We start from the raw sequence: 26,299 nt of genomic DNA, 5'->3' as shown, positions 1-26,299 counted from the left end.
GTGACTACCACTGATTAATAAAGAACTGCTTTGGACCTATAGAAGGGCAGAACTTAGATAGCTGGGGAAAACTAAACTGAATGCTGGGAGAAAGGATGTAGAGTCAAGAGAAGCCATGGAGCTGCCGCCAGAGAGAGACACAATGAAACTTCGCTGGTAGGCCATGACCTCGTGGTGATGCCCAGATTAATGGACATGGGTTAAATTAAGATGCAAGAGTTAGCAAATAAGAAACTAGAGCTAGAGCCGGGCAGTGGTGGCGCATGCCTTTAATCCCAGCACTTGGGAGGCAGAGGCAGGCGGATCTCTGTGAGTTCGAGGCCAGCCTGGACTACAAGAGCTAGTTCCAGGACAGGAACCAAAAAGCTACGGAGAAACCCTGTCTCAAAAAATCAAAAAAAAAAGAAAGAAAGAAAGAAAGAAAGAAAGAAAGAAAGAAAGAAAGAAAGAAACTAGAGCTAATGGGCCAAGCAGTGATTTAATTAATACAGTTTCTGTGTGATGATTTCGGGGCTAAGTAGCTAGAAACTAACAAGAGGCTTCCTTATAACACTGGGAGATATATAAGCAGACTGAAGTCATTCACTCTACTGTTCCAAATTCATATATATATATATATATATATATATATATATATATATATATACTCTGCTCAGTCTCCTACCTGCCAGAGTACCAGTCTATATGGTCCTAGACACTAAGGATGTTTATTCATTCCTCTGGCACCAGTGAGACAGCGCTATTTGCCTTTGAATTGATGATCCAATGTCCAATGAGACTAATTAGTTACCCTGGACTAATTACCTACCTTAAGGGTTCAAAAAGTATACAAAGAGACTTAACAGGATCCAGGGTGCCAAGCCCTGACTCTACTGTGCTTCAGTATGTAAGTGATTTTTTACTGGCAGCACTTATACTAGACATTGGGATATCATATCTCCATCAAAAAAAAAAAAGGGCTTAGCCCTGCAAGGGAGAGGTCTCCTCTCTTGGATAAAAGCTTTTTCAAGGTAGGAGAACTCTCAATGTTGTCCAGAAAAAAAGCTATTCTCTGGATCCCACTCCCCAAACCAAGAAACAGGCATGTGAATTCTTGGAGGTGAAAGAATATTGCAGTCTCCGCATTGCTAGGTTTGCTAAAATAGCCCAGCCCCTTTATTCTTCCACTGCAGAAGATCAGCCTTTGAATTGGGCTGAAAGAGAGGAACAAGGTTTTCAAGAACTAAAGCAGGTTCTAACTAGAGTCCCAGATCTGACTCTAGTAGATTTTACTAAATTGTTCCACCTTTTCATCCATGAAATTTGAGGCACTGCAAAGGGCATTTCAACTCAGACCCAGAACCTTGGCAGAGACCTGTAGCATATCTGTTCAAGCATGGCCTCCCATTGGTCATCCTGTTTGTACACCATACTCACAACCACTATACTAGTAAGGGAAGCTGATAAGCTGACTCTAATGGCTTCCCATGCTGTGGAAACCTCCAATGAATGGCAAATTCCTATATTACTCAAAATCAAGAGTCTGTTACTTGATCAGTCCTGCCTCACTTTTATTCTTATACATTTTCTTTTCTTTTTTTAAACAAAATAAAAGGTTTTATAACTTTATTACAGAATTTTATAAATAAATTCCATAGAACATCACAATTTTGTTTCATATCAGAATCAATTGCCTGTCCAGTCTTATAAGTTAATAAATACTGACAGAATAACCAGAAGATTTTTTTCTCAGTTGAAAAAAATTTACTTGTTATGTAATTACAAAGAAATATGTGGGAGACAAAATGTTATTATCATATATTATACAATCAGATAATCAAAGGTATAATTATTTAATACAAACTACTTTAATATTAATAGCTTACATTATCCTAAAACATATTACATTTTCATCCCCATAAAACTGATGTCTAATGTAACATGAGTGGGCAGGCCTGCTTGTTTGTTGGGGTTTTCTGCCACGCCCAGTTCCCCACAACTGTTTAGCCCCAAAGAAAATCACACATACGTCTCCATAAATTGTAAGCTGATTGGCCCATTAGCTCTAGCCTCTCACTGGCTAACTCTCACATCTTGATTAACCCATTTTTCTGACTTATGTTAGCCATGTGGCTCAGTACCTTTTTGAATGGTCAGATCACATCCTGCTGCTTTGGTGACCTGGGCAGGAGTGGGAGGAATCAGTTTCCTCCTTCCCAGAATTCTCCTGTTCTCATTACATCATTTCTACTTCCTGTCTGGGTTTCCTGCCTATATTTCCTACCTGGCCAATCAGCGTTTATTTATAACATGATTGACAGAATACAGACAATTTTCCTGTACCACTTCCCCCTCTTTTTTTTTTTTAAAAAAGGAAAATACCCATAGTCCATATTTTGGGAATGTGGGTGTAGTATTCCAGGCTACTTCCAGCTGGTTGAGGGAGCTGATAATCTTATGGGAACCTAAAGAAAATTTAGAGTTATGATCAAGTCCTGACTGAAGTATCCTGTGAGTCTTGATCATCTCAGGCAGCAATCTTGAACCTGTTCTGGATGAAGAACTCAGACATCTGGGCCATCTATTCCTGTTGGAGATTTCTCAGGTGGTCTTCCTTGAACAAAGCTGATTTTTCTTAACTCTGAATAAATCCACAATCTCTCATTTTCTGTGGGAACAAAAGCAAACTCTCTTCTCCAAAGTAACATACCTTTTGACTTCAATTTTGAAGCGGAGGTATTTTCAAAATATCTATCTTGGATTAATTCTCCAGCATTTATAAGCAAATATCTTTTAGCAGCTGTTGCTCCTTCCTCAGCATTCAAACAATTCAAAGAGAGCATAATAACATACAGTATCAAGATTCTCTGTGTATTTTTCATCTTTACATGGCTTTATTTTAACCTCTATTTCTTTTATTTTTACTTTTAACTTTTGGCTTTTTGAGACAGGTTTTCTGTATATCTTTGTCCTGGAACTCCCTCTGTAAACCAGGCTATCTTTGAATTCACAGAGATCTGTCTGTCTCTGCCTCCCAGGCTACTCTCTTTCTTTTTTTCTTAACTCTGAGAACTTTAACCTTTAGCCTGTATATATTTCTAATACACTGTAAAACATTTAGAGGTTTTCTTACTCTTTGAATCTCTCTTTACTGTATATCTCTCTTTTTCTGCCCACATGGGTCTTTAATGTGCTAAGGAATATGGAGAAGTTTTTGCCACAACTCTATGGTGTTTTTAAGGTCCTTGCCAGGAAGCAAGCTTCAACAGTGTATCCATCGGGATTGCCTGCTTGAAAGAGAGTTTTCCCTGGCAGGAAGGCCCAGAAAGCCGGCATTTTTAAACAGCAGCTTTTTTTCTGCTACAGCTGAAAACCTGAAATGCTTTACTCTAGTCTTTACCACATTTTTCAGGCTTTCTGTGGATGCAGTTATCCACATGGGCGCCAATCTGTAACATGGAGTGGGGGGGCCTGTTTGTTGTTGTTTCTGTCCCGCCTGGCTCCCTGGCTGTTTAGTCCCAAATAAAATCACACATAGGTCTCCATAAATTATAAATTATAAGCTGATTGGCCCATTAGCTCTAGCCTCTCACTGGCTAACTTTCATATCTTGATTAACCCATTTTTCTGATCTATGTTAGCCAGTCTAAGGTGCCTCTTCATGACTGTGAGGACTTGCTGGACATTTTTCAGGCCAGTCTCCCAGACTTCATGGACACTCACCTGCCTGAGGCAGAGGCTGATTTGCTTACCTATGGAAGCAGAGTGGCCATCAACTGGGGCAGTAATAACTACCCAATCGGTCACCATATGGACACAAGCCTTGCCACAGGGCACATCGGTCTAAAGATGTAGTTGATTGCTCTCACTCAAACCCTATACTGGGGAAAGGATAAATGAATAAACATTTATACAGAGAGTAAGTATGCCTTTGCTGTCATCCATGTCCATGGCATTATTTATAAAGCAAAAGAGCTATTAATTGCTGAAGGAAAAACTGTTCAAAATAAAGAGAAAATTCTCTCCTTAAAGTGGTCTGGCTCCCCAAGGAGGTAGTTATGATCCATGAAGGGGCACCAGGTAGTCAATATACATGAAGCTAAAGGAAATTGGAGGACAGACCAGGTGGCCTGACAAACAGTAGAGATGCCCGAGGAGCCCCTTTCTGTCTTTCCTGTTCCACAGGCCCACTTCCCAACTCACCTACTCCAAGGAACAAGAGGGCAAGGCCCACTCTCAAAATATGAAACAAGATTTCAACTGAATGGTATATCTTGCCAGACTTGAAAACTATCCTCCCTGAAGCTCTCAGACAGTTTTTGGTGCATCAATTACACCAGACCACCCATCTGGACATCACTACACCGAGTTATTTTCTTTCAGGTACCAGATTCTGAATTTCTGAGAGATGGCCATATAGGCTGCCTCTCAATGTCTCATGCACACAGTTTAAGACAAGACAGGTAATGGGCATAGGGGAAAATCAAATAATATTGTTTTGCTAAAGGATCAAAGAAATAAAATGGTTCCTAATGACATTCTTCTATAACCATAGTTCAACATCTCACTCAGCCATCCACAGTGAAGCTTCCTCCTGTAGTAGATGGGAACTAACACAGGAACACACAACTGGAAAATATGCAGAGTGAGAGACTTTCAAACAGTAATAAATGGAATGTCTTCATCAACGCCTTCCCCTCAGTGCCCAGAGAACTATTTGAAAGAGAAAGCAGAAGACTGTAAGAGCCAGACAGAATAGATTACACCAAGAAAACAGTGTATTCCAGACACAAAAGGACTGACACACAAGAACTCACAGAGACTGAGGCAGTATGCACAAGACCTGTATAGGTCCAGCCCTGATGAGGTCCCAGTGCTAAAAGGGGGAAATGGACACAGTCTTTCACCCCTTACCAGAAAGGATATCTCCAATTGACAAATGCTTGCAAAAGAAAATCAGTTTTCTCCAATGGAGTCCCACTGGTTTTTATAAACCACACATAAGGGAAGATTCCATGACCAGAAATAGACAGTCAACACAAAACAAACTCAATGGTATTTTTGTAGGTTTTTTTTCCCTAATATGGCTTTTTTGGTCACTTTTTTAACCTTACTTTTCTTTTGCTTGTACAGAATGGTTTCCAATTTTGTGTTTTTATGGTGTGTGTGTGTGTGTGTTTGTGTGTGTGTGTGTGTGTGTATGTGTATTGTGCTTTTTTTGCTGTGGTTTTTGATCTTGGTTTGCTTGATTTTTTTTATTTGCTGGGATGTTTTCTAAAGAGGAAGAAGATATGGATTTGGAGGGGTGGGTAAGTGGAAAGGACCTGGAAGGAGATGGGAAGAGGAAAACATGATCAGAATATATTGTATGAATTTTTAATTTAAAAAATCTAAGACACTGCTATTAATTGTTATAGTTCTTTGGCTTTATTATAACTTGAAATCTGAAAAATACAGAACACTGTTTTTCAAGATCTGAATCATGTTCAACTGTGCATAGTATCTTTATACACTTTGAAGAGTATGAAGTAAGGATTTCTTTATACAAGCAGGAATATAAATGAGTAATCCTCTAAACCACCTATTTTCAGTAACTAGTACACTTTGTTTTCTAAAGAGATAATGTAAATTCTTGCCCTTGGTGAACATTTCATTACCATTTTCAATTAAAAAAACCAATATTATTAGCACCAATTCTTAGTTTATCTTATTTCAAAAGTTATACAATATGATAAGCAATAACAAAATGGTAGTGACTCATGTTTATATTGAAAATTTTAATTATAAATATAAAATTCTAAACGTATCAGACTAGTATATCTTTCAATAGTGAACATCCTGGATGCCTGAAGATGGTAGAAGACAGAGCATTTCCATATATGGAAACCAGCCTCAGCACTGTTTCTGGCTCTCTAAGGGCTAACCTGAGAAGGACTAGTAAGGGCAAGTGGCACATACACAGTTCACAGAATAAGAGCATCTTGTTGATAGCTCATCATTCCCTTTGTATCAATGTAAGGTACCAGTTTAAATTCAAAATAAAATATTTACTTATGTGCAATTTTGGTACAGATATAATACCTGCACAAGGAATAAACACATAAAATAAAATACATATTTAAAAAATTTTTGAGTATGAGTATATTCGTATAGACATTTGAACAATGAATTCTTAGCTAAATATCCAAATTTCATAAAAAAATATAAAGACTTTAATATAGTAAATATGTGTCTTAAAACTATAGTCAGATTTATTCCAAACTACTATTGAGGTACAATTCTTAGGTAAAACAAATAAATACACCTTAAAACCTGTCTAAAAGCTTGGTAAGAATACTTAGTTGTCCGGAGCTCATTAGACATTTCATAAGTTTCATTTTCTCCTTCTGAATCTGAACTAGTATCTCGTTCTACATATGCTATGAAAACCGCTATATTTAGTTGTCTAGAGCTCATTAGACATTTCCCCTTCTGAATCTGAACAAGCATACCAGAAATGTAATAATAGAGAGGACAATATGGCTATTGTTTTTTCTAAAAACGGTAAGAGCATGAAAAGTATGCTAGAGTATTATATAGATAAAATATCCAAGAAGGGTAGCTATATATTCTCCTTTAATATCTCTTCTGCCAAAAAATTTCACCACTTTAATTATGTAAGTTATTAGTTCCTTGTATTTCCTCTTTAGTTGCTTTAAAAATATGTATTAATATAAACCCAAATCAAAGGTAGCATTTTGTTTCTTACATGAAGCATATTTTTAATCTATAAAATGAAAAATCTAAAGAAGACATATGTATATATTGATACTAATATGTCAAATAACTCAAAGCTGACTTTGACTATAATGTATTTTTTCAATTCTAGTTATAACATATTTTACGAGAACCTTCTCCAAAACAAAAACTAATAAACATAGGAAGTTAGTTGTGCATTAAGAAGGACTTTATGAGAACATTTAAAGTTCTACATTGTTTTACGGGCGACAGTTTACTCCTTTTTTAAGCTTTTGAATGTAGCTGATGAGCTTCAAGGCTACTCCCACCTTCATCCTCATATATTTTATCATTATATCAGTGTTGAGCAACAGCAAGGCTTTCCCATCAATGTCCTAGAGAGAGAAAAGGTTTAAAATGATTAACAACACTGTATATTTGATAAGCAGTTGTTTCTTTGTATATAAGAACATGCGAAACTAAAGCCTCTCATAGTTATAAAGTCCCTGAATATGTATCTCTGTATAAAAACTATGATAAATATCATTTCACAGTAATGTATCATTTTAAAATTTATATATTTATATCAATTTTAAGAAAAGCAAATTTAACTTAATATTTAAAATTAGCTATATCAAATGCCATAATTTTAAATACTGCGATGAATAAAATACTGTGTACACATGCAAAAAGTAAAAAGAATGAGAAAAATGAATTTCATGGCTATTAACTTTCTGACAGAGTCTAGGAATATATCAACATCAATGCAAACTGTAAATGTGTTCAATAGTATTGTCTTTATTTGAAAGTGAATTACTTGTCTGAAGCCAATTAGACATTAAGACTAATTATTGGTTTTCTTTCTTTACTGAAAATGGTGTATAGATATTCTACTACTTGACAGTCAAAAGGCATCTTTACAAAAATTCTTTATTGTTTTAATTTACCATCACCTTATGCTACTGAAGTATATATTTTTTTAAGTTCCAGCATAAAATAGAACTTTATTTAATCAGATATTCTTGTCTAAGAAGACACAGAATCTCTTATGATAGGAAATAAAATTAGAAAGTGAAGGAAGTAGAGCTTATTAAAATTTAGCCAATAACAGCAAGTTAAAAGAAAGAACTAAAAATGAATACAAATAGGAAACGAGAAATCAAATTATCTCTATTTTCTAGTCATAAGATCCTATACGTAAAAGACCCTAGAAATGCCAGCAGAAAACACTTAGATCTGATTAAACTTTCAATAGTCACAGAATATAAAACGAGTAGCTTCCCAGATGTGTCAGTTCATCCTTCCTTAGGTGATTCCCTGCTCCCAGGAGATCATCATAAAGATGCCCAACTTAGTGTGGGCATTCAATGGGCATAGCACACTACAGTACAGAACACCTGGACTCAAGAGATCCTCCTACTCCAGCCTCCCAAGCAGTTGGGAATATAGGTGTATTAGTGTGGATGTTATGGGAGTAGCCAACCACTTTCATATTGGATTAAAGCCTAGTCCATAAGACAGAATTTCATCTAAAATCTTATGGCTGGAGAGTTCATAGGATCTAGGGGAGAAATTTATTATTATCATTATTATTATTATTTTATTATTATTATTATTCAAAATGAACATAGCAATAAACTGCCTCCTTAGTTCACATATGTATATGTGTGTGTGTATATATATGTTTATATATTTATATATTAGTACATCCCTTGACCCTCAACAGAAAAGTTTTTTTCCAGAACATGGTGATCAATAAAGAGACCCACAACTCATCCAGGTGCAGAGATTCCCCCATGCAGCCACCCTATCATCCAAGACTCAGAAATCATCTTGAAAGAGTTGACAAAAAGAGTCTAAGGACCAAAAGTTGTGGAGATATGTGGCGAAATTCTCAAATCAGAATAAAAGCAGCCTGTATTCTCATTTAAAAAAAAAAGCAGTAGCTTTTCTATGTACTAATAAAAAAAATCTTGCCAAGGAAGGAATTAAAGGAATTAGAGAAAAACAAAAACAAAAAACGTATTCACAAATATTTTTAAAGGTACCTGGGAATAAACCAAGCCAAGAAATTAAAAGACCTCTGCAATCAGAATTTTAAGTTACCAAAGAAAAAAACTTAAGAAAATACTAGGAAAAGTAGAATTTAACCATGATACCGCTTTGTAAATTGTCATCACCATCACAGTTGTCAATAGTCACATAAGGGAAACAGAACTGATCATCTGGAATTAGTTTCTGGATATCATAACAAGAAGGCTACTCTCGTATGCACTGTGGGTAAACTCTTCTTACTTATAGTCTCTAGTATGGGAAGAATTTGTCCTTGCAAGGAGAGAGGTCTACCTAAGACTTGTAACCTTAAACCACCGAACTTGAGGCTATTTAGTGTATTAGAAATTTAGCTACCCATATAAAGAAGAGACAATTAACCTAACATTTAAGCACAGAAGGATGGACAAGGCAACCTTTTCACAAACAAAAATTAAATCAGATAATAGGGTTCCCCTACCATCTCAGTTGGTGACTCAGTATCCAACTGAAAATGCTCAGAGGTCATTCAACAGCATTAGGGTAGCAGGAAAATTGAATTTAAAAATACATTACATGTTCTCTGATGGTGGAGTAGAGTTGGTCTGCCAACGGAGGATCTAAACGGTTCAGAAATGTTACCACGTCATTCACAGACCAGTTTAAAGGCTTTCCAAGGCCTTTCATAACAGCCTTGGTACAACTGGATGACAAACCTGCAACAATGAGTGGGGGAAACATTTTTAAAAGCCCGATCAGCACCTTGAAAAGAAGAGATGTTAGGTAAAAGTAATGGTCTCACTCCTGGAACCTTCTCTTCAGTACCTAATTAAGAACTTAAGACTCCAACTGTAAAATCTCCTGAGAGCCTTAACGAAGATGCGCTACACAGAGTATGTCACTGGACCTCCCCAAAGAGCAGAACAGCTTTACACTAGAAAGTACAAAGCTTCCATGGTCATGAAACACGTGTAGCAATCCAAGGCCTCTTAGGTCACAAGCAAGTACAGGAAAAGGTGCTACTTGAATTAAATTGGGATAAACTGAGCTAACTCAGTACTCTCTTAGTTTAAGGGTTTCAGTGTATTTCTTGAAAATCTCTCTTAAATGTCACTTTCTCTAAATTAATTTATTGTACTAAATGTGGTGGAAATCCCTAAAGTTTACACTTTAAAACTGCTTAATTTTTGGTTATACCAACTAATTTCAATAACCTTAGTTATCTTAGGGTAACAAGTTCTTTGAAGCAAATCTGTCTCTTAAATCCAATATCACAATTTTTATATTCACACCTCTTGTAGTTTAAATGTAAATTTGAAAATAAAAATATTTTCTGATGAGTTCAATCAGAAGTGATTTTGACATTTTATGCAATTATTCTTTCATATTTAATTGAATAGCAATACATATTTTGGTTGAATATTTTAATAAAGAAATGATACATGAAACAATGTAAGTGCTCATATCTCAGCAGGTTTTGCTGAACTATTCACTAAGTGGCATGGAAACTTCTCTGTGCCCAAATATTACCTTCAGCAGAATGTTTGACTTCCTACAAGTGATATATGATGACAAATGAAGGGGGCTTGGTCATTTGTTGGGAGGATCTTTTTTCTAACCAAAGAGAATCAACAGAAATTTCATTTTTTCTGTTTGTGATTTATTCAAAAGTATGTCCTTTCTTTCTTAGCACCTTATCATCATGTTGGGCATTTACTATGGGAAAGATAAAGAAAATAGATTTTATAATCACAATGGTGTCATTTTGAAGACCACCAGAGACAATCCATGTTAGTTGATTAGCTCACTGCCTTACCCATAATACTTACTCAATAAATGCCCACCATTGTACATATAATTACAAACCAATCATCAAAATAGGAAACAAGAAGGATGTTAACCATTGGTACCATTCCAAACTCACCAAAAGTATTAGGGTCAATCACAGGTGTACTCTGGGCCTCCAGTAAGGCCAATCGCTTCATTTCAGGATTCCTAATGGGCATAAGCTCCGCTCGAGGGATGTGGCTTCCTCTCAATATTGTTGAAGCAGAAGAAATGGTGGTGTGCAAGTTGGGATTTTCAAAGTCACTGTAGTGGGTCCTTGTAGAAGAGCCAGGAATTCTGCAATGGTAGTTTTGGGGAGTATATACAGGACTCTGTGGAGTTTCTGGACGGTTACTCTCTGGTGAAGAACTGATACATCTCACTCCCAGGGAATCGTCAGAATGGAACACAGCATCGTTCTCAGTGTTCTGGATACTTTCGGTGTTGTCCATAGAATCAGCATACTGGTATGTCTGGGCATTGTCAATAGAATCAGGGTTCTGGAACATCTGGGCGTTGTCAATAATATCAGGGCACGGGTGCGTCTGGGTGTAATCTATAGTCTCTTCGTTCTCTACATCAAAGCTCACTTCATCCCTTGTGCGGACTGGTGAAGTTGGACTGTAACTTTGAGGGTAGGAGAAGGTATCATCATGAACTACTTGGCTCTCTTTCTGGAGTTTAACTCTTTTAGATGTCAGGTAATTGTATCTTCTAGATACTAATTTAAAAGGCTTCATAAGAAAAAGAGAAATAAAGAGTAGTCAGGACATTATGGTTTCCATGCAACATTATTTTACATTGGAAAATGGTGTTGTCTTTTGATCACATGATTTTTCTTTCTCTTCTGACCTACATTTAATTTAATGTATATTTTATAAGTACTTTTTAAAATGTATATTTAAAAATGTATTTTAAATATATATTTTTAAGATGCTCATTGCTCTATATTCATTAATCTTGAACTTGATTATTCTTTCAAAAAGAGTTGCAGTCCTCATCTGCTCCTCCAGGAAGTACAGATCAACCTTGATAAGCCCACATTTACTAACTCTCTATCACTTGAACTGACTGGCATCTTTAGACAGAATATATTTATTAAAGTTGTGATAATGTTTTTGTATACTTACAGGGTAATGCCAAAAGGATCTGGCACGAGAGTAATAAATTCTCGTTACTTTGTTATCTATGCCATCAATCTTTTTTTCCAGCCTTTGAACAGTTTTAGAGATAACCTGTTATAATAAAAGGCATTAGTAGTTGCTGTTCAAAATGCATAAAGCAAAGAGATAATTGCTAGACACAATGGAAGTTCTCCAGTAGTCAGAAACATCATGTTTTTATTTGAGGCCTGGTTTTAAGGGCCACAGGACACTGGCTGAGATACTGTCTCCTCCACCTGCCACTGCAGTAGCTGATTCATGCACATGTGCAAGTTTCTTCAGTGCCAGAAAGTGAGTGCATCACAACTCCTGATAACCTCCCACCTGTGTGTACTGCAGTGCTTCCCACTGAAGAGGGTGCTCACATAGGAGACAAGCATTCAAATCTGGTGACCATAAGAGTCAGCATCCACACCACAGCTTGTGAACATATAGTGAGTGTTCCACTCTGAGAAGACTATAGAGCCAAATAAAACATAGGTGATGTAGGGCTCCAAAGTATTCTAAAAATTAAGCATCCAGTGTTGATCTCACAATGGCACTGAGTACACCTTTATATGCCATACCAATGAGGAACACCACTGATAACATGCTGATGGGTTTTCTTGAAGCACTCAAAAGTTTCAGAGAATATATTTATAAAATACCATAAACTTTTTTTTCATTCAAGGATGAATGCCTTCCTCCTGTCAGAACTTCTTTGCTAGGTGCTAGGATCATAAATTTTAACACAAGCAAACAAACAACAACAAAAACTAAAAAAAAAAAACTGTCCTGGAGAAATGCTCTTTGAGAGAACTGCAAGCAAAGTGAGTGATTCTCAAAATGTGTTCTGGGAGCCCAGTCCCAATGAATACACGTATAAAAGAACTCCTGTGCCTAATGCTCAGGGAACATTGTGGAAAATGAGGCAGAAAGATTGTAAGAGCCAGAGGATCAGGGGTTTACTGTGATACCATGTCTCCTAGTGATGCCAGATGTTATGGTGTAGACCCATAACATCTCACCAACATCACCCGAACAAGAAGGATACCAATAAACATGCCAAAGTGGACAGGGGAAGCCCACAAGGCCTCAACTCTGCACAAAGAAATATAGGAAATTAAGAAATACCAAGAGTGAGAGCAATAGTCTTCCCCAGGGAAGAAGACAACAAATGTTTGTCCAGTGCCAAATGGTCAGCATTGAAAACATGCATACAAATAACACTGTACAGGCTGAGCAGGGTGTATTTATGAATACACACACGCATATATATGTATATACATATATATAAACATATGCATGCAATAGCAATTGATGAAAAAGGTCAAAGGTCATGAATTTGAAAGAGAGCAAGGAGAGGTCTATGGGAGGGTTTGAAGGTAGGGAAGGGAAGGGGGAAATGTTTTAATTATATTATAATCCCAAAAAGAGAGTAAAAACAATACGCTTTCACCAAATATTAAAAGACTCCTTTGCTTCTATGTTTTTATTTTTTGAGACAGGGTTTCACTGTGGAGCCTTGGCTGGCCTTAAACTAACTATATAGATCAGGTTGGCCTTGAACTGTGGCAATCCTCCTGCCTCTGAGATTGCATATTGTTATTGTTATCATCTCCTACACGTGTAAGAAGTGCATGCATATCAGCACACTCAGCAATGTGACAGGATTCTCAAGGACCCCTAAGGAACACAGCTTGGGATCCAAAGCACTGCTCATCCACAATACCATATCCCTTGCACAATTACTGGTCTCTTGGCTGAACACTACACCCTAGGCTTCAGGTTTGCCAAGATTTGGGCACTGCAGGTCAGGCAGCCTTACCCACCCACCCCTACTCCTGCACAATCTTAAGACCAAGGCCTGTGAGCATGGCTTCTGTCTTCACTAGTGTCAGTCTAAAAGGTAAGACACACATAAACTTTTACTTTTCAAATTATGTTAGTTCAGTCTATTCTGTAAACCTTATGGGACAAGAATCATTTATTTAAACTCTTCCATTGCCTCCAAGGTATACAGCTCACAAAATCCGCAGTAATTAGATATTTTTATCAGTCCCTATCCACGAGTTTATTTTTATGATTTCCCCTCAAAATTATATGAGATAAATTCATTGTAAGACACGAGTAGGCTGCCCTTTCATTTCAGTTGTGATATTAGGTAATTAATTAGGCACATATTAAAAGTGAATCCAAATCTTCCATTTCCTTTAAAAGTTGTATAGTGGAAATTAATACTAAGCAACATAGATGGAAAAAACATAAACCTGATAAATGATGTTTTTAATGTTCTAGAATACACATACTGATATTTCAAATTTTCACCTGAAAATATTATTCTACATAGAAATTGTCAAAATAATCACAACGATGTGAATAATCACAAGAAATTTGGTATGGCAAAATTTTGATTAATTATACACTTTCCCCTCATGTAAAGTAAGAAATGTTTACAATTTAACATTCTACAAAAGCATACTGAAAAGAGAAGTTGTCACACCTGGAAATGGTTCATGATATCCACAATGGCTTTTGGTTCTTCAATTTCACGAATTTCAGGTGGCTGAGGTTCTTTCTAAAATAGTTTTTATACCACAAGTAGTTAATGCTTTATTTCAGAAGGAGTCACATCAAATAGTGACCATACCTTATATTTATCTATATAAGTTGTTTTTAATTTTTACCAATATTTCAAAAGCCTTAATAAAATCAGAGATGAAATAAAAATTAACACTACAAGGAATGGAAATAATTGCCAGCCAAGTAAAAGAGAAACGAAAGACTTTACCAGAAGGATCTAGGTTTAGATCTCCAGTAAAATGTTGCTCAGAATGTCCTAATACATAAGAAAAGGGAGCATGCAAAATGGCTAAGATTTCACCGTCTAAAGAGATTCAGGATAGAGTATGTCCTTGAGTGTCAGTTTGGAGAAACTCCAGAAAGTAGTTGAGATTTAAACTTTTCTTATTAAAATGGTAAACCCTGATGTACTGTACAACCAGTTGCTTAATATTACTTACATAACTGAGATGTGTAATCTTTGGTACATACTCATAAAACATATTATCATTACCATCCTAAGGAGGCATTCATATTTGTATAAAATAAAAATTTCTTAGCAAATTAAAAGAAAATATAAAATAGCAAAGAGAAAGCTGAGGACTTTAATTTCACTTCACAGAGGTTTTGAAAACCTGTTGTGTTATCAAAGGACCTATGTTTTAAATACCATGCCTATGTAGAAAAGCATGTGTGACTAAAGCAAGTGGGCGATGAGTTCAAGAGCAGCCGGGGTGGGTCAAGGACCTTGTTTCAGGAAAACAAGAGAAAGAATACTTGCAGAACTATGCTCTCATTAATCTAGCTACACCAGAGCCCCCTTTTCCATTGAGTTTAACACCTTCTTACTTTAGGGCAGAGACATTAATCTTCAGTGTTAAAAATGCTTTCAAAGCCAAACAAACAAACAAACAAACAAAACAAAACAAAACCAACAATCACAACACAAACTGACCATGGTCAGAGCATTGCCCTGGTTTTGATTCCTAAATAATCCAACATTGCCACCATGTGGTCAAACTAGAAAACAGTTAAACACATCTTAACTAAATTAATTTCTAAAACACCTTAAAATGCTGTTGAAATAAGACAGGGTATAAATAAGAAAAGTTACCATAAATAACTGCTACATTTCCACAAAATAATTATTCTAAGAAATGAGGCAAAGAGATTTTAAAGTAAAAAGACTTGGTAGCTCTGTATGTGGTTAGCCTTCCACTGATTAGGTTACTAAATTAACACACACTTGTGTTATATAACATTCCTTACAAAAATATAGTAGTTTACCTTCACATGGTAGCTTGTGCTTTCAAGTAAATTGTCCCCACAATGACTTTCAATAACTGACAGTGAGCATTGTCTCCAATGATGAAAAGCATAGCAGTTGATGTAAGTTGAAAGCTGCCTAGATTACTTCAATGGCATTAATATGCGTGTCCTTATGTGACTAAAGAAATGTATTCACTGCTATGCAAGATTAAATATAGTGTAATAATTTCCATTTAGGGAGGGGGAGGGAAATGGGAGGAGGGGAGGAGGTGGAAATTTTTAATTAAAAATAAATAAAAAAATAATTTCCATTTGTGTTCAACTTCAAAGATTAAGAAACTCAGAATATGACAAAATTTTTAAAAGGCAAACCAATTTGCAAAGATGTTTGTCAGATTCTTATAAAGTTGAGTTTTATATAGACTCTACTTGTTTGCAATTCAATTTCAGAGTACCCAGAAGAAATGTTAAGTGTATGTTCTTAAATTTATACACAAGTGTTCATAGAAATTTTATATAGCATTGTCAAAACTGCACTTATTACCTAGTACATTTCACTTTATTTAATTTAACTCAGTTTAGCAAAACTACAACACCAGGCTAAAGAACAGAGACGATCAATTTAAAATACAAACCACAGCCATTTCTTTGGAGGCAGACATCACTGCTGTGCGGCAGGTTAGACTTGCTGGAAGGTTTACTTGTGAAACTGTTTAGTCATCTAAGAGGCAAACCTTCTACTCCTGAAAAGAAATGCATAAAAATGCTACTTCATGTACCTACTATCTACATCAACTTAACATGGGTGGCTTTACAGGGCGGAGGGTGAAACCTAGGATATTATCTATGGTAGGTTAGTGCCTTATTGCTAAGCTACATTTCCAGCACTAGAATAAATCTTTATACATAGAAGAGCAATGACTGGGAACACACAATGAATGAAGTTTAAAGAAAGTGCAATCTGTGAACAGTTGCTTCCAAACTACAAAATGAGCACTAAAAGCCACCCAAGAGAATATACTGCTAACACTTATGTCAAGGAGCTCAAAGGGGTTTTTGCTTAGGGAGACAGAATGCCGCCATACTGCCCCAATAATCTGTTATGATCTAAAGGCAGCTTCCACTGCCACCCTTGACACCAATGCTACGGCCACTACTGTCTGGCCACTAGGATCTCTGCTGCTATCTCAGATGCTGCTGCTGCTGCTGCTGTCACTTCAAGTCTCCATCTCTGGTGTCTCTATTAGTGATGCTGGTGGTGGTGCTGCTGCTGCTGCTGATACTGAACTGCTCCTGGTGGTGAGGCTTCTGCTTCTGGGCTGCTTCTGAACTGCTCCTTCTGTTAGGCTGTTGCTGCAATGTGAGTAGAGTCAACCAAGGAGGCTCCACCTCCTCACCTGCCCTGTAAACCCTTCTGAGGCTCCCATCTCCAGGGCCCACCGCAGCTCCAAAATTATGACTGCTTTATGAGTTAGACTTTTAACATTAAACCCAAATAAAGAAATGCATGTGAAATATAAGATGAAAATAAATTCTAGAATTTTTAAGGCTGGATTATAGCCCTGAGTCATTCAATATGGAACCAGAACCAGGCATGTCTACAATCCAAGGAATGACTTGAATTCCTGACGCAAAGTTACTAGAGGGACACCCTAGAGCAAAAGTTAATTCATTTTATTCACTCTGAGACAGAGCAGCAGGGAAAGACATAATAAAGGGACCAGGGTTTCATCCCTTTCCTGTTCTCCTTTAGTCTGCTGTGGGGAGACTAGTGACCAGAGTCTCTAAGGACGAAATTAAAAGGGAGATTAAAAGATGGGAGAGCTAACTCTCAAGTTAGACAAATGCAAACCAATGTTGCATAAAATTTTCAAATTGTAATATGCAACATGATTAATAAAATCCCAGAAACAGATATTGTGGTTCAACCTGAAGGTCAGAAAAGCCAAACAGCCAGCCACTGTCTCTTACTTCTACCTCAGTTTGAAATGGCCATCCAGGAATCTCAGAATGAGACTGTGTCTGAGAGCTGTCTCCTCCCATCTTATATTCCTTTCTAGGGTTGGGATTAAAGGCATGCACCACTACCACCCAGTTTCTATGGGTGTGGCTACTGGTTTTAAAGGCACGTGTGTCATCACTTTCTGGTCTGTAAGGCTGACCAGTGTGGCTGTTTTACTCTCTGAACTTCAGGCAAATTTTATTTATTATTAAAATACAAATGAAATATCACTATAGTAATGCATCTCAATTTGACCTATAATTTCTACTACATTTTATTTTTGTTTAGGATTTCCTGACTCTAAGATTGTCATGAGCTGTAAGTAATTAACCTGTATCTATAACCAAACAAAGAAAACTTTATAATGAAAATAAACTACTTACGGCTATTGCCAACAAGGATGAACTTCACAACCACAACCTTGAGAAAAAGAAGCCAGACATGAAAGATAACACGGTATACAATACAACTCAAAGCTCAAAATCAGGCAGAAGTAGCCTATGGTAGGAGAGGCCTTTCCAAGCTAACACTATGGTCACTTTAACAATTTCCTAGTGTTCTATCTTGGGAATAAACCATAAAATTACTTCTAAAGTTTTACTCTTACAATGAACGTTGTAGAACAGTGTTGCACTGGTACAAGTACTTCTAGAAGAAAAATTCCTAGAAAACAAAATAATAAAGTAAAAAATTTAAAAAAAGACTGACACATTTGAAAATCCTTTAGTACTTTCTAAACAGCCCAATTAAAGATGACTATTGGAGTCAGCCAGTTGTTTGAAAACATAATACAATGTTGACTCTACATCTTGAATCAGAAAAAAACAAGTATCAGATAGTATCAAATTATTTTTACCCTATGACTTCTTAAAAACACACAAAGTAAATCAAAGCATCAGGATAACTCCAATTCAAGTTATAAAACCCTAAACAGCCCAAATTAGGAGAGTCATCTGCCAACGACACATCCCATAAGGCATAGCTCACAATGTCTAACATGGCTCAAAACAACCTTTTACATGACAATTCATAAAGACACAAAAGCCAAATCAAAGCAGCTAGAAATTTCTAAGAAAGGAAACTCCAAATAATGCCAAACTGGAAGAGTGATCTGTATGAACATATCTCATTAAGTATAGTTGTAAATAATTAGGATGGCTAAAGTCTACCTTTTACCCAAGACTTCTTAAAGGACAGCAATTCACAACAGCAAGATCTTCCTAAGAAAACAACAACAACAACAACAACAACAAAAAAAAAAACCAAAAAAGTCAAAATCCACACCATCACCTGCTATCAACTTATCCCATAAGGCAGAGCTCACAGAGAAAAGGATGCTTAAAGATTTTTTTACCATAAAATTTCTTAAGAACCCACAAGGCAAATACATAAATTTCAAGTTTCAAAAATCTGAAAATAGACACCAAATTGGGGGTGGGTGGGAGATTCAAAGGCCACCAGTTGATCCCATAAGACATAAATCACAGGGGGTAGGATGGCTTAAAACCATGTTCTACTCAATGACTTCTTAAAGATACATGAAGCAAACCAAAACAGGTAGATATCTCCAAGTTATAAAAGACCCAAACAAATTAAACTGCAGAGTCACCTGCCATCAACTTATCCCATAAGGCATAGCTAACAATTATTAAGATGACTAAAAAGTACATTTTCTCCAAATAATTCTTTAAAACACAAAAGGCAAATCAAGGCAGTGAGATTTTTCTAAGTTATAAACCCCACACAACTAAATTGAGGAGTCACTGGCCATCAGTTTATTCCATACGGAATACTTCACAAATCTTGGATGGAGGAAAACAAACTTTTATTCTAAGACTTCTTTATTAAAAACACAAAATTCAATTTATAACATATAGGGTCTTTCAATGTTATACTAAAACAGCCCAAAATGGGAAAACTATATCCCATCAATGTATCCCATTAAATATAGGTCACACTGACTAACGGGCTGAAATCAACCTTCAACTCTTCCTTAACAACATACATGGCAAATTACAACAGTAACCTGAATTCGGAAAGAATCAGGAGAGAAGAAAGCCAAATGATTCCTAACAGATGAGAGCCTTTAAAACAAAACAAAAACAAATAATAATAATAATAATAATAATAATAATAATAATAATAAAAACAACCAAAGGAGCACACAGCACTCAGCCAGCCTCAGAAGCATATCCGGAAACTACTGGGCCTTACAGGGACGCAGACATTTTACAGTTGTTCCAGGATGCCATGTCTGCCCTCTGGATGCTTAAGCTAATGATAAACACAACACTCTAGAAGGTGCCCTCAACACGCCGCTACATCTTTTTCTTCCTTCCTACTAACATATTTACTATAAAATGGTAAGGTTTTACTGTCAACTAAAAAGCGGTTAAGCACCAAGGCCACTAACAGATCCCAAGCACTGGTAGCCTGGAGACATAAAAATTATTGAAGAAAAATCATCCAACCATAGAGCGTTCATCATCTGAGGCGTCAAAGTACAGATTCGCCAAACGTATCTTCTCACTCCGATGGCAAAATACTTCCGATTTACCACATTACTACACACACTCTCTCTCACACACACACCCATGACAACAAAGGTTAAAGAGGGGGCTAAGATACTCATAACTTACGTATTTTGATGGCACACCAGTCTCTAGAAAGCTGCCGGCAGGCCGCTGAGGAACCCTCTCGACGTCCGCCAGCTGGGAAACCACCTTCGATGGCCGTTGACGCCTTTTAACCGTCCGCGTGCCAGAAACCAGGTGCGCCTGATGCACTGCGTGTCGCAAAGCGCAGCACGGCAAAGTGCCTGACCGTAAAGCGATACGTGCTCACGGCTTGTGTGACTCAACAATGGCCCGCAAAATCCCTGAGTGACCAAAAGGATGTATAGACCCGGAGATTTTTCACACTGTAGACGGAGATAGGGAAGGTTTCCAGAGGAGAGGGTCTTTCTGCCTACTGAGAGGCAAGACCTCTGGCTTCGAGGGTCCGAAGTTGGACCTCTGCTCCTACACTTAACTGTAGCTGAGACAGTTGGCAGACAAGGAGCCTCTAGAGCGCTGTGGCAGACATTTTTTTTTTTTTTGTGGAGACACTGGGGCCTGGGCTAGCTAGTACAACTTCTAGCCCCAAAAGTGATTCAAAGGGCCAGCTTCCTAAGTGTGTGGCAAGCATTTTCGTTTGGTTATTAAAGCATGTTACTATTAACATACAACCATATACCCTTTTCCACCTCCTGGAATCCACTAGAGATGTCCAAGATGACTGGGCTCCGGGGATACACAGTGCTAAAACCTGAATGGGGCAGAGGGGCTGGCGTCTTAACACATTTTTTTTTTGTCGCCTGGGAACACTAGTAGTGTCATTTCCAGTCTCCAATAAGCACAGACTGCAGTATGAAACTAACATATTCCAGTGTCATAGTTGTTGGATTTAAACATCATGAATAAGTAAGTAACATAACTTACTTATTTGTGCAAGCTAAATCATAGTCGTGTTGCGTGTTGTCCAGTATAAAATGGGCTTCTCTTGGGAAGTATACACATTAGTGAGCTCAAAGCACATAGTGTATGATACAGGAGTTTTGCTATATAATAAAGTTGATGTAACATTAACTAGTGGCAATTTACCATATATATATATATCATATATTAGTGCTTTTGGATGTACAAGTATAATAAACTTTGAAACAAAGCAGTCAAGTGTTTCAAAAAAAAGTCACAAACCTTCATCTAGTATAGAAAGGAACCACAAAGTAGCTTGAGTATTGAACATATGTTGTTCTCTATTAAAAATGAAGCTAGATTAGTGTCCATTATAGATAACATGTCTTCCTGCTAATAAACCCCTTTTATATTTGGGTGCCTATAAAACACTTCCTGCTTGTGAAACCTCCCAACTATAGTTACATAACAATAAAGAAACAACGCAGCTCTTTAATTGCAGTCACGTTTATTTGCAGTCTCTATACACACTTTCTAGGGAATCAAACTGTTCTGATACATTTTTTGAGAGGGGTTCACAATGAAACTGTCACCGTTTTTCCTACAAATAAATACAAGACTTAAAGTGTTGCACAGCTCTAAAATATACAAAGGCTTGGATTGAATGTAAACGTTGAAAACATTTTACAAAAGAAACCATCTTTGCAACAATTTAAAAAGTTCATATTTACAAATGTTACAAAAATACAAAATGGATGCAAGTCCAAAAACCATTGTCTTTTCGGCCAGCACGAACTGGTTCTAGTACCAAAATAGTTACACCATAACCTTCAGAATTCAAGCTTTGTTACCTCAAGCTTTGTTACCGTCTTATCCTCTCAGCATCCACCACTAAAGAGATTGTACTCACTGGCGAGAGCAAACGGTGTATTTTGTTTGCTACTAGTCCATGTCCTCTACTGAGCCAAAACCAAAACAAGCAAAATCAAACCAGAATCACCAGAAAAGCAAGAAAGTAAAACAGAATTCCCACACACAACATAACCATGTTGGATAAACACAGAAGAAGAAAAAATTGCATCAGTGCAAACAACAGAAGAAGTTTCAATTGGTCTTGTTTGTTTTTATTTTTTAAACAATAGCTAATGTGTGTACCCTGCTTCAAGCTGACAGTGATGTTAAAGACAGCCCTACGTCTTGGTCTTGTTTAGTATATTATAAAGCTGTGAAGACTAATTTTTAAGGATTTGCTTGCTTTTAAAACTTTCTTATTCGATATTCTTGTCCACAGTGAATCTAAAATCCGTCTTTATTTGGGATTTCTTTAAATCTATGAAATACAAAATAGAGAAACTCTGATATAGATTTTTAGAGTAAACAAAATAAGTAAAACTATATTATAAGGGTGGTTCTGTGATCATCACATAGACGGTACCTTATTGCCTCACTATTCAAGTCAAATATGTATTTTAAAAATATATGATATGACTACTTAAATTAATGTCAATAATAAAAGGTGACATTTTTATTAAAGCCAATTTATGTTTTTCTATTCAAGATTTAGAATCACTTTTAAAACCCACATACCTTTCTTCACACTAAAAAACCCCCTACCTACACAAAAGCCATACTGCAAACGAACTGCTTTTATGAAAATTACAAATGATCACCTATTGTGACTGAAAACGATGGTTCCTTATCACATTTGTCTAAAAACTTTTATTTTTAAAATTTTGTGGAATGTACTTTCAAAGCATGAGACAGATTTGTTCATGACCCCACACGATGTCAAACCATGCTGGTTGTGTGTGTATGTGTATGTGTGTTGCTTGTTTTTGTTTTTTTAATGAGTTACATGTTCCAATGGTAAATGATGCTCAAATTTCTTTTAATCCCCAACATTTTCTTTTAACAAAAATTTAACACTTTGTATATGTTCAAACCCTTTACCAGGTAGTTTATCTATCCCCAGCACACACTTGCGCTCTCACTCTTGCTCTCTCTCTCTCTCTCTCTCTCTCTCTCTCTCTCTCTCTCTCTCTCTCGCTCTCTCTCTCGCGCTCTCTCTCTCGCTCTCTCTCTCGCTCTCTCTCTCTCGCTCTAGCTCTCTCTCATTCTTTCTCCCAGTTCTCAGTCTCCTCCTCTACCCCTCCACCCCCAACACCTATTTTACATACAAGAATGACAAGAAATTAACTAACACAGTTTGGTAGTAAAAACAAATAATAGAAGAAGCCAGACATTTCCCCCCAAACAAACAAAACACCGACAACAGATTCTTTAATTCTTAATCTGTAAATATTATCACGAATTTCTATTGAAAGACAGTGTCTTCTTAGACCATACTTTCTCCTTCATTTATCGTGAGTTAATCCTTTCATACATCTTCCTTTCTCAAATACCACTTGCATAAGCATAAAGCCAGCTGCTTCTCACTTGCTTGGTAACCCTGGTGTGTTCTGCCATTGTCTTTCACAGATCATTTTCTCCTTAGTTCTAATTTCTACTGCTCCCATTCAAAACCTATTCTAAGTACATAGGTGCTTATATTTCTGACATATGATTTCAAACATTAGTATCAGTTCATGTTAAAATCAGAGGTGTGAGAACCACTTGCAGATTTCAACTTGTTTCTATACTTTTTTTTCAGTTTTAAGACAAGAAAATTCAAGTAATTTCAAGTAATTCAGCTTGTTTCCCTGCCTTCATTTTATCAGGGCGCTTGCCCTGACGTTTCTTTTCCCACCCACCACCCTCCCCTTTTGCCATCAAGCAGTTCTAATAAAATCAGACCAAAAAAAAAAATGCTGTATGTAGCATTGTGAACCAGAGCTGCTCCCCATGCCCAGGTGAAGAGTGAATATAAATAATGCATATACACATACTCATTTCCCAACGACATTGTTCACAGTGTCACTTCTGTTAAGTTTTAGGTAGCATGAAGCTCATCAGCACAGAGAAAAAGCTTCGCTGAAAACTCATCACAGGGCGGGTGCTTACTGAGAATTCAATAGCTCTGTGGCATGCTTAGGTTCTATCTCTGTTAGTTTAAGAACCTGGAGCTAATCAAGAAGCTTAATGAGTATAGTCATGAGAGTATGACTGTTTGTCCCCAGTAGCCTTATAGAAAACATGACCTAAAATTAACTACTGGTTTCTCTACTCATTCTTCTTAAAGCAATTCACTGGAAAAAAAATTAGACTCTAAAGGACACTGTTTAACGCTATTGGGAGGGGGGGTTCTTTGCATTGAGAAGGATGATTTCTCTCATTGGTTAAAAAGATCAAAAGCATGCTTTTCATTCTGTTCAAATTGCCACATGGCAAGACACAGCCACAAACTCAGATTAGCTTGTTTCTGCTACAATTTGTCACAACAATGATTAGGTCTGAATTCGTTATTTTAAGTTAATCACAATTCAGTACATGACCTCAATATTTCCATTATTTCACCAGTTTTAAATTCATATTTGAGGTTTATCACTCAGAAATCATGTTGGTGGACATTTAAACATGGTATTTGATATGAAAATGGTATTCACAGAATACAGGTATTATATTTTGTGTGTGTCCTATAAACAGTTGGTGTGTGGTAGATAATTGGCCACTTGTCCACTCATCATTGATAAATCTATTTACACATTTTTATCAAAAATATGGTATTTACATATGTGTAGTTCTTTCTTCTAAATCTTGCTTTAGTTCATTTTAATGTAAAAAAAATACCAAACCTCCAGAGTAATTTCATCTTCTTAAAGTATGACAGTGAGGGCTTTATTTTCACAATAGGCAGCTCTGGGAAAACCTTGTCTAGGTTTCAAGAAAGTTAGATATTTTTGTATTCTTTATTATCACAACGAATGAGATCGGGTAAATCAAACTATGCTAAAGAAAACCACGACAGACAGAACTGCTACTTAAAACATGAAAACTAATAAAAAAGAAATGACTCAATCACTTTCTGTTTTTCCAGCACATATGTAGAAGCTCATGGCCAAGCAACGATGCGATTCCCCCACCCTGTTGCCACTTCTCCCAGTTAGTTCCTCTACGATATCACACAATTCATTCAACAATAAGGGGCTGTACATCTGAGGTCTGCTTGGCTCAGGCAAACTATGTGGAACTCTGGGAGGATCGGTCATCATGTGGGCTCCCGTCAGAGTTTTCAGTCTCTCCCTCGGAGATGGCCTGCATTGGCGTACTGTACAGCCTGCAGCGGACACTGTAGCGGCTGCTGCTGGCCACAGGTGGGACCCGGGAACGTCCAACCCGGGATGATGCTGAGGTGGCAAAGGTTTTCGAGGAAAACCCTTCTGCATTGACTCGTGGAGAGCACGGGGACAGAGGGGACAGCGCTTCAGCCCCGGGTGTGCCCTGGTGGGTATCATCAGGGCTCTGTGAGGACTCTGAAGTGAACTCTCCAGGAGGCTTGGGCAGGATGGGGCTCTTCAGGATTTCGGTGGCAGACATGCGGTAACTAGAATCAGAGCGACTGCCTTTCTTGAGAAGCAGTAGCTTAAATTCTTCGTTGGATGTGTTGGATTTTTTGGCATTTCGGTAGATGAGACCAGGAGACCTCTGGCTAGTCCCAGATGTCACATTGCTGCCGGTTGAAGCGACAGAACTGGCACTGCTGCTACTGCTGCCAAGGGGAACCCTGGATTTGCTTCTAATAGACATGTCCCCAGAATCTTTCCTTCCAAGGACTTTCCTCTTGGATCTTTTAAGAAAAGAGAAAATGGGGTAAAAATCTGAGTCCACATACAATTTATGAATTAATAAGTTTGCCATCTGATTCCCATATCTATTATATTTAAAGAGCACCCTATATAGTAGGATACTAAGCATTAGCACCATACAGAGGAAGCTTAAGATTCATTACTTGCCCCCCTAGAGTTTAAGGAGGGGGGGGGGAACTGCCAACTTCTATTTACAATGTGGGGCAAGACTGTTGCTTTTTCTCATTCAATCTGTTTGTAAAATACAGAGAAATATTCTCACGTCAACAATAAGCTTCCAAATAATACTAAGTACAGCAATTAGAAAATGGCATCGTTGGGACACGACTGGCCTTAGCTTGATACCTGATGGGCCTCAATGATGCATAGTGGAGATTCGTGCTACAGACTAACCTACATTTTACAAATTAAGTCGTTTTAATTCACTGCACATGAAAAATTAGTTTAGTGACTTTTAAAATAAATCAGTTTTTGAATGCAAATGCAGTAATCCTTAGTTACTCAGGGACAGCAATAGTGTATCAAGCAGTAAGTCAACTCTTTGTGAGGAATTGAAAACTCAAACCATCTCTG

At 37.1% G+C, this 26,299-nt stretch overlaps 2 protein-coding genes across 3 annotated transcripts in view; both read right to left on the bottom strand.

The window, feature by feature from the left end:
• Positions 1-6,956: 6,956 nt before the first annotated feature.
• On the bottom strand, positions 6,957-20,981 carry LOC121444775 (sex comb on midleg-like protein 1). Its single transcript, XM_041646691.1, has 7 exons — positions 20,948-20,981; positions 20,169-20,347; positions 14,200-14,274; positions 11,685-11,789; positions 10,652-11,288; positions 9,304-9,443; positions 6,957-7,091 (listed from the first exon to the last, which is right to left on the bottom strand). Exons 1-7 carry the CDS (start codon positions 20,979-20,981, stop codon positions 6,957-6,959), a joined length of 1,305 nt encoding a protein of 434 aa, XP_041502625.1.
• A 2,774-nt stretch (positions 20,982-23,755) lies between these two features.
• LOC121444780 (Nance-Horan syndrome protein) overlaps positions 23,756-26,299 on the bottom strand; it is a 75,938-nt gene continuing 73,394 nt past the window's right edge. For both annotated transcript variants that reach the window (XM_041646698.1, XM_041646699.1), the window contains exon 8: positions 23,756-25,707. In XM_041646698.1, coding sequence (XP_041502632.1) covers positions 25,101-25,707 — 607 coding nt within the window. In that variant the 3' untranslated portion in view covers positions 23,756-25,100. The remainder of the gene's footprint in view (positions 25,708-26,299) is intronic.

The sequence above is a fragment of the Microtus oregoni genome, unplaced genomic scaffold, assembly GCF_018167655.1.
Source record: "Microtus oregoni isolate MIOR12 unplaced genomic scaffold, Mior012 000140F_ref0000409, whole genome shotgun sequence".
In the NCBI taxonomy this organism is placed as follows: Eukaryota; Metazoa; Chordata; class Mammalia; order Rodentia; family Cricetidae; genus Microtus; species Microtus oregoni.
The sequence above is the reverse complement of the archived record's forward strand: the minus strand, read 5'-3'. Positions and strand labels throughout refer to the sequence as shown.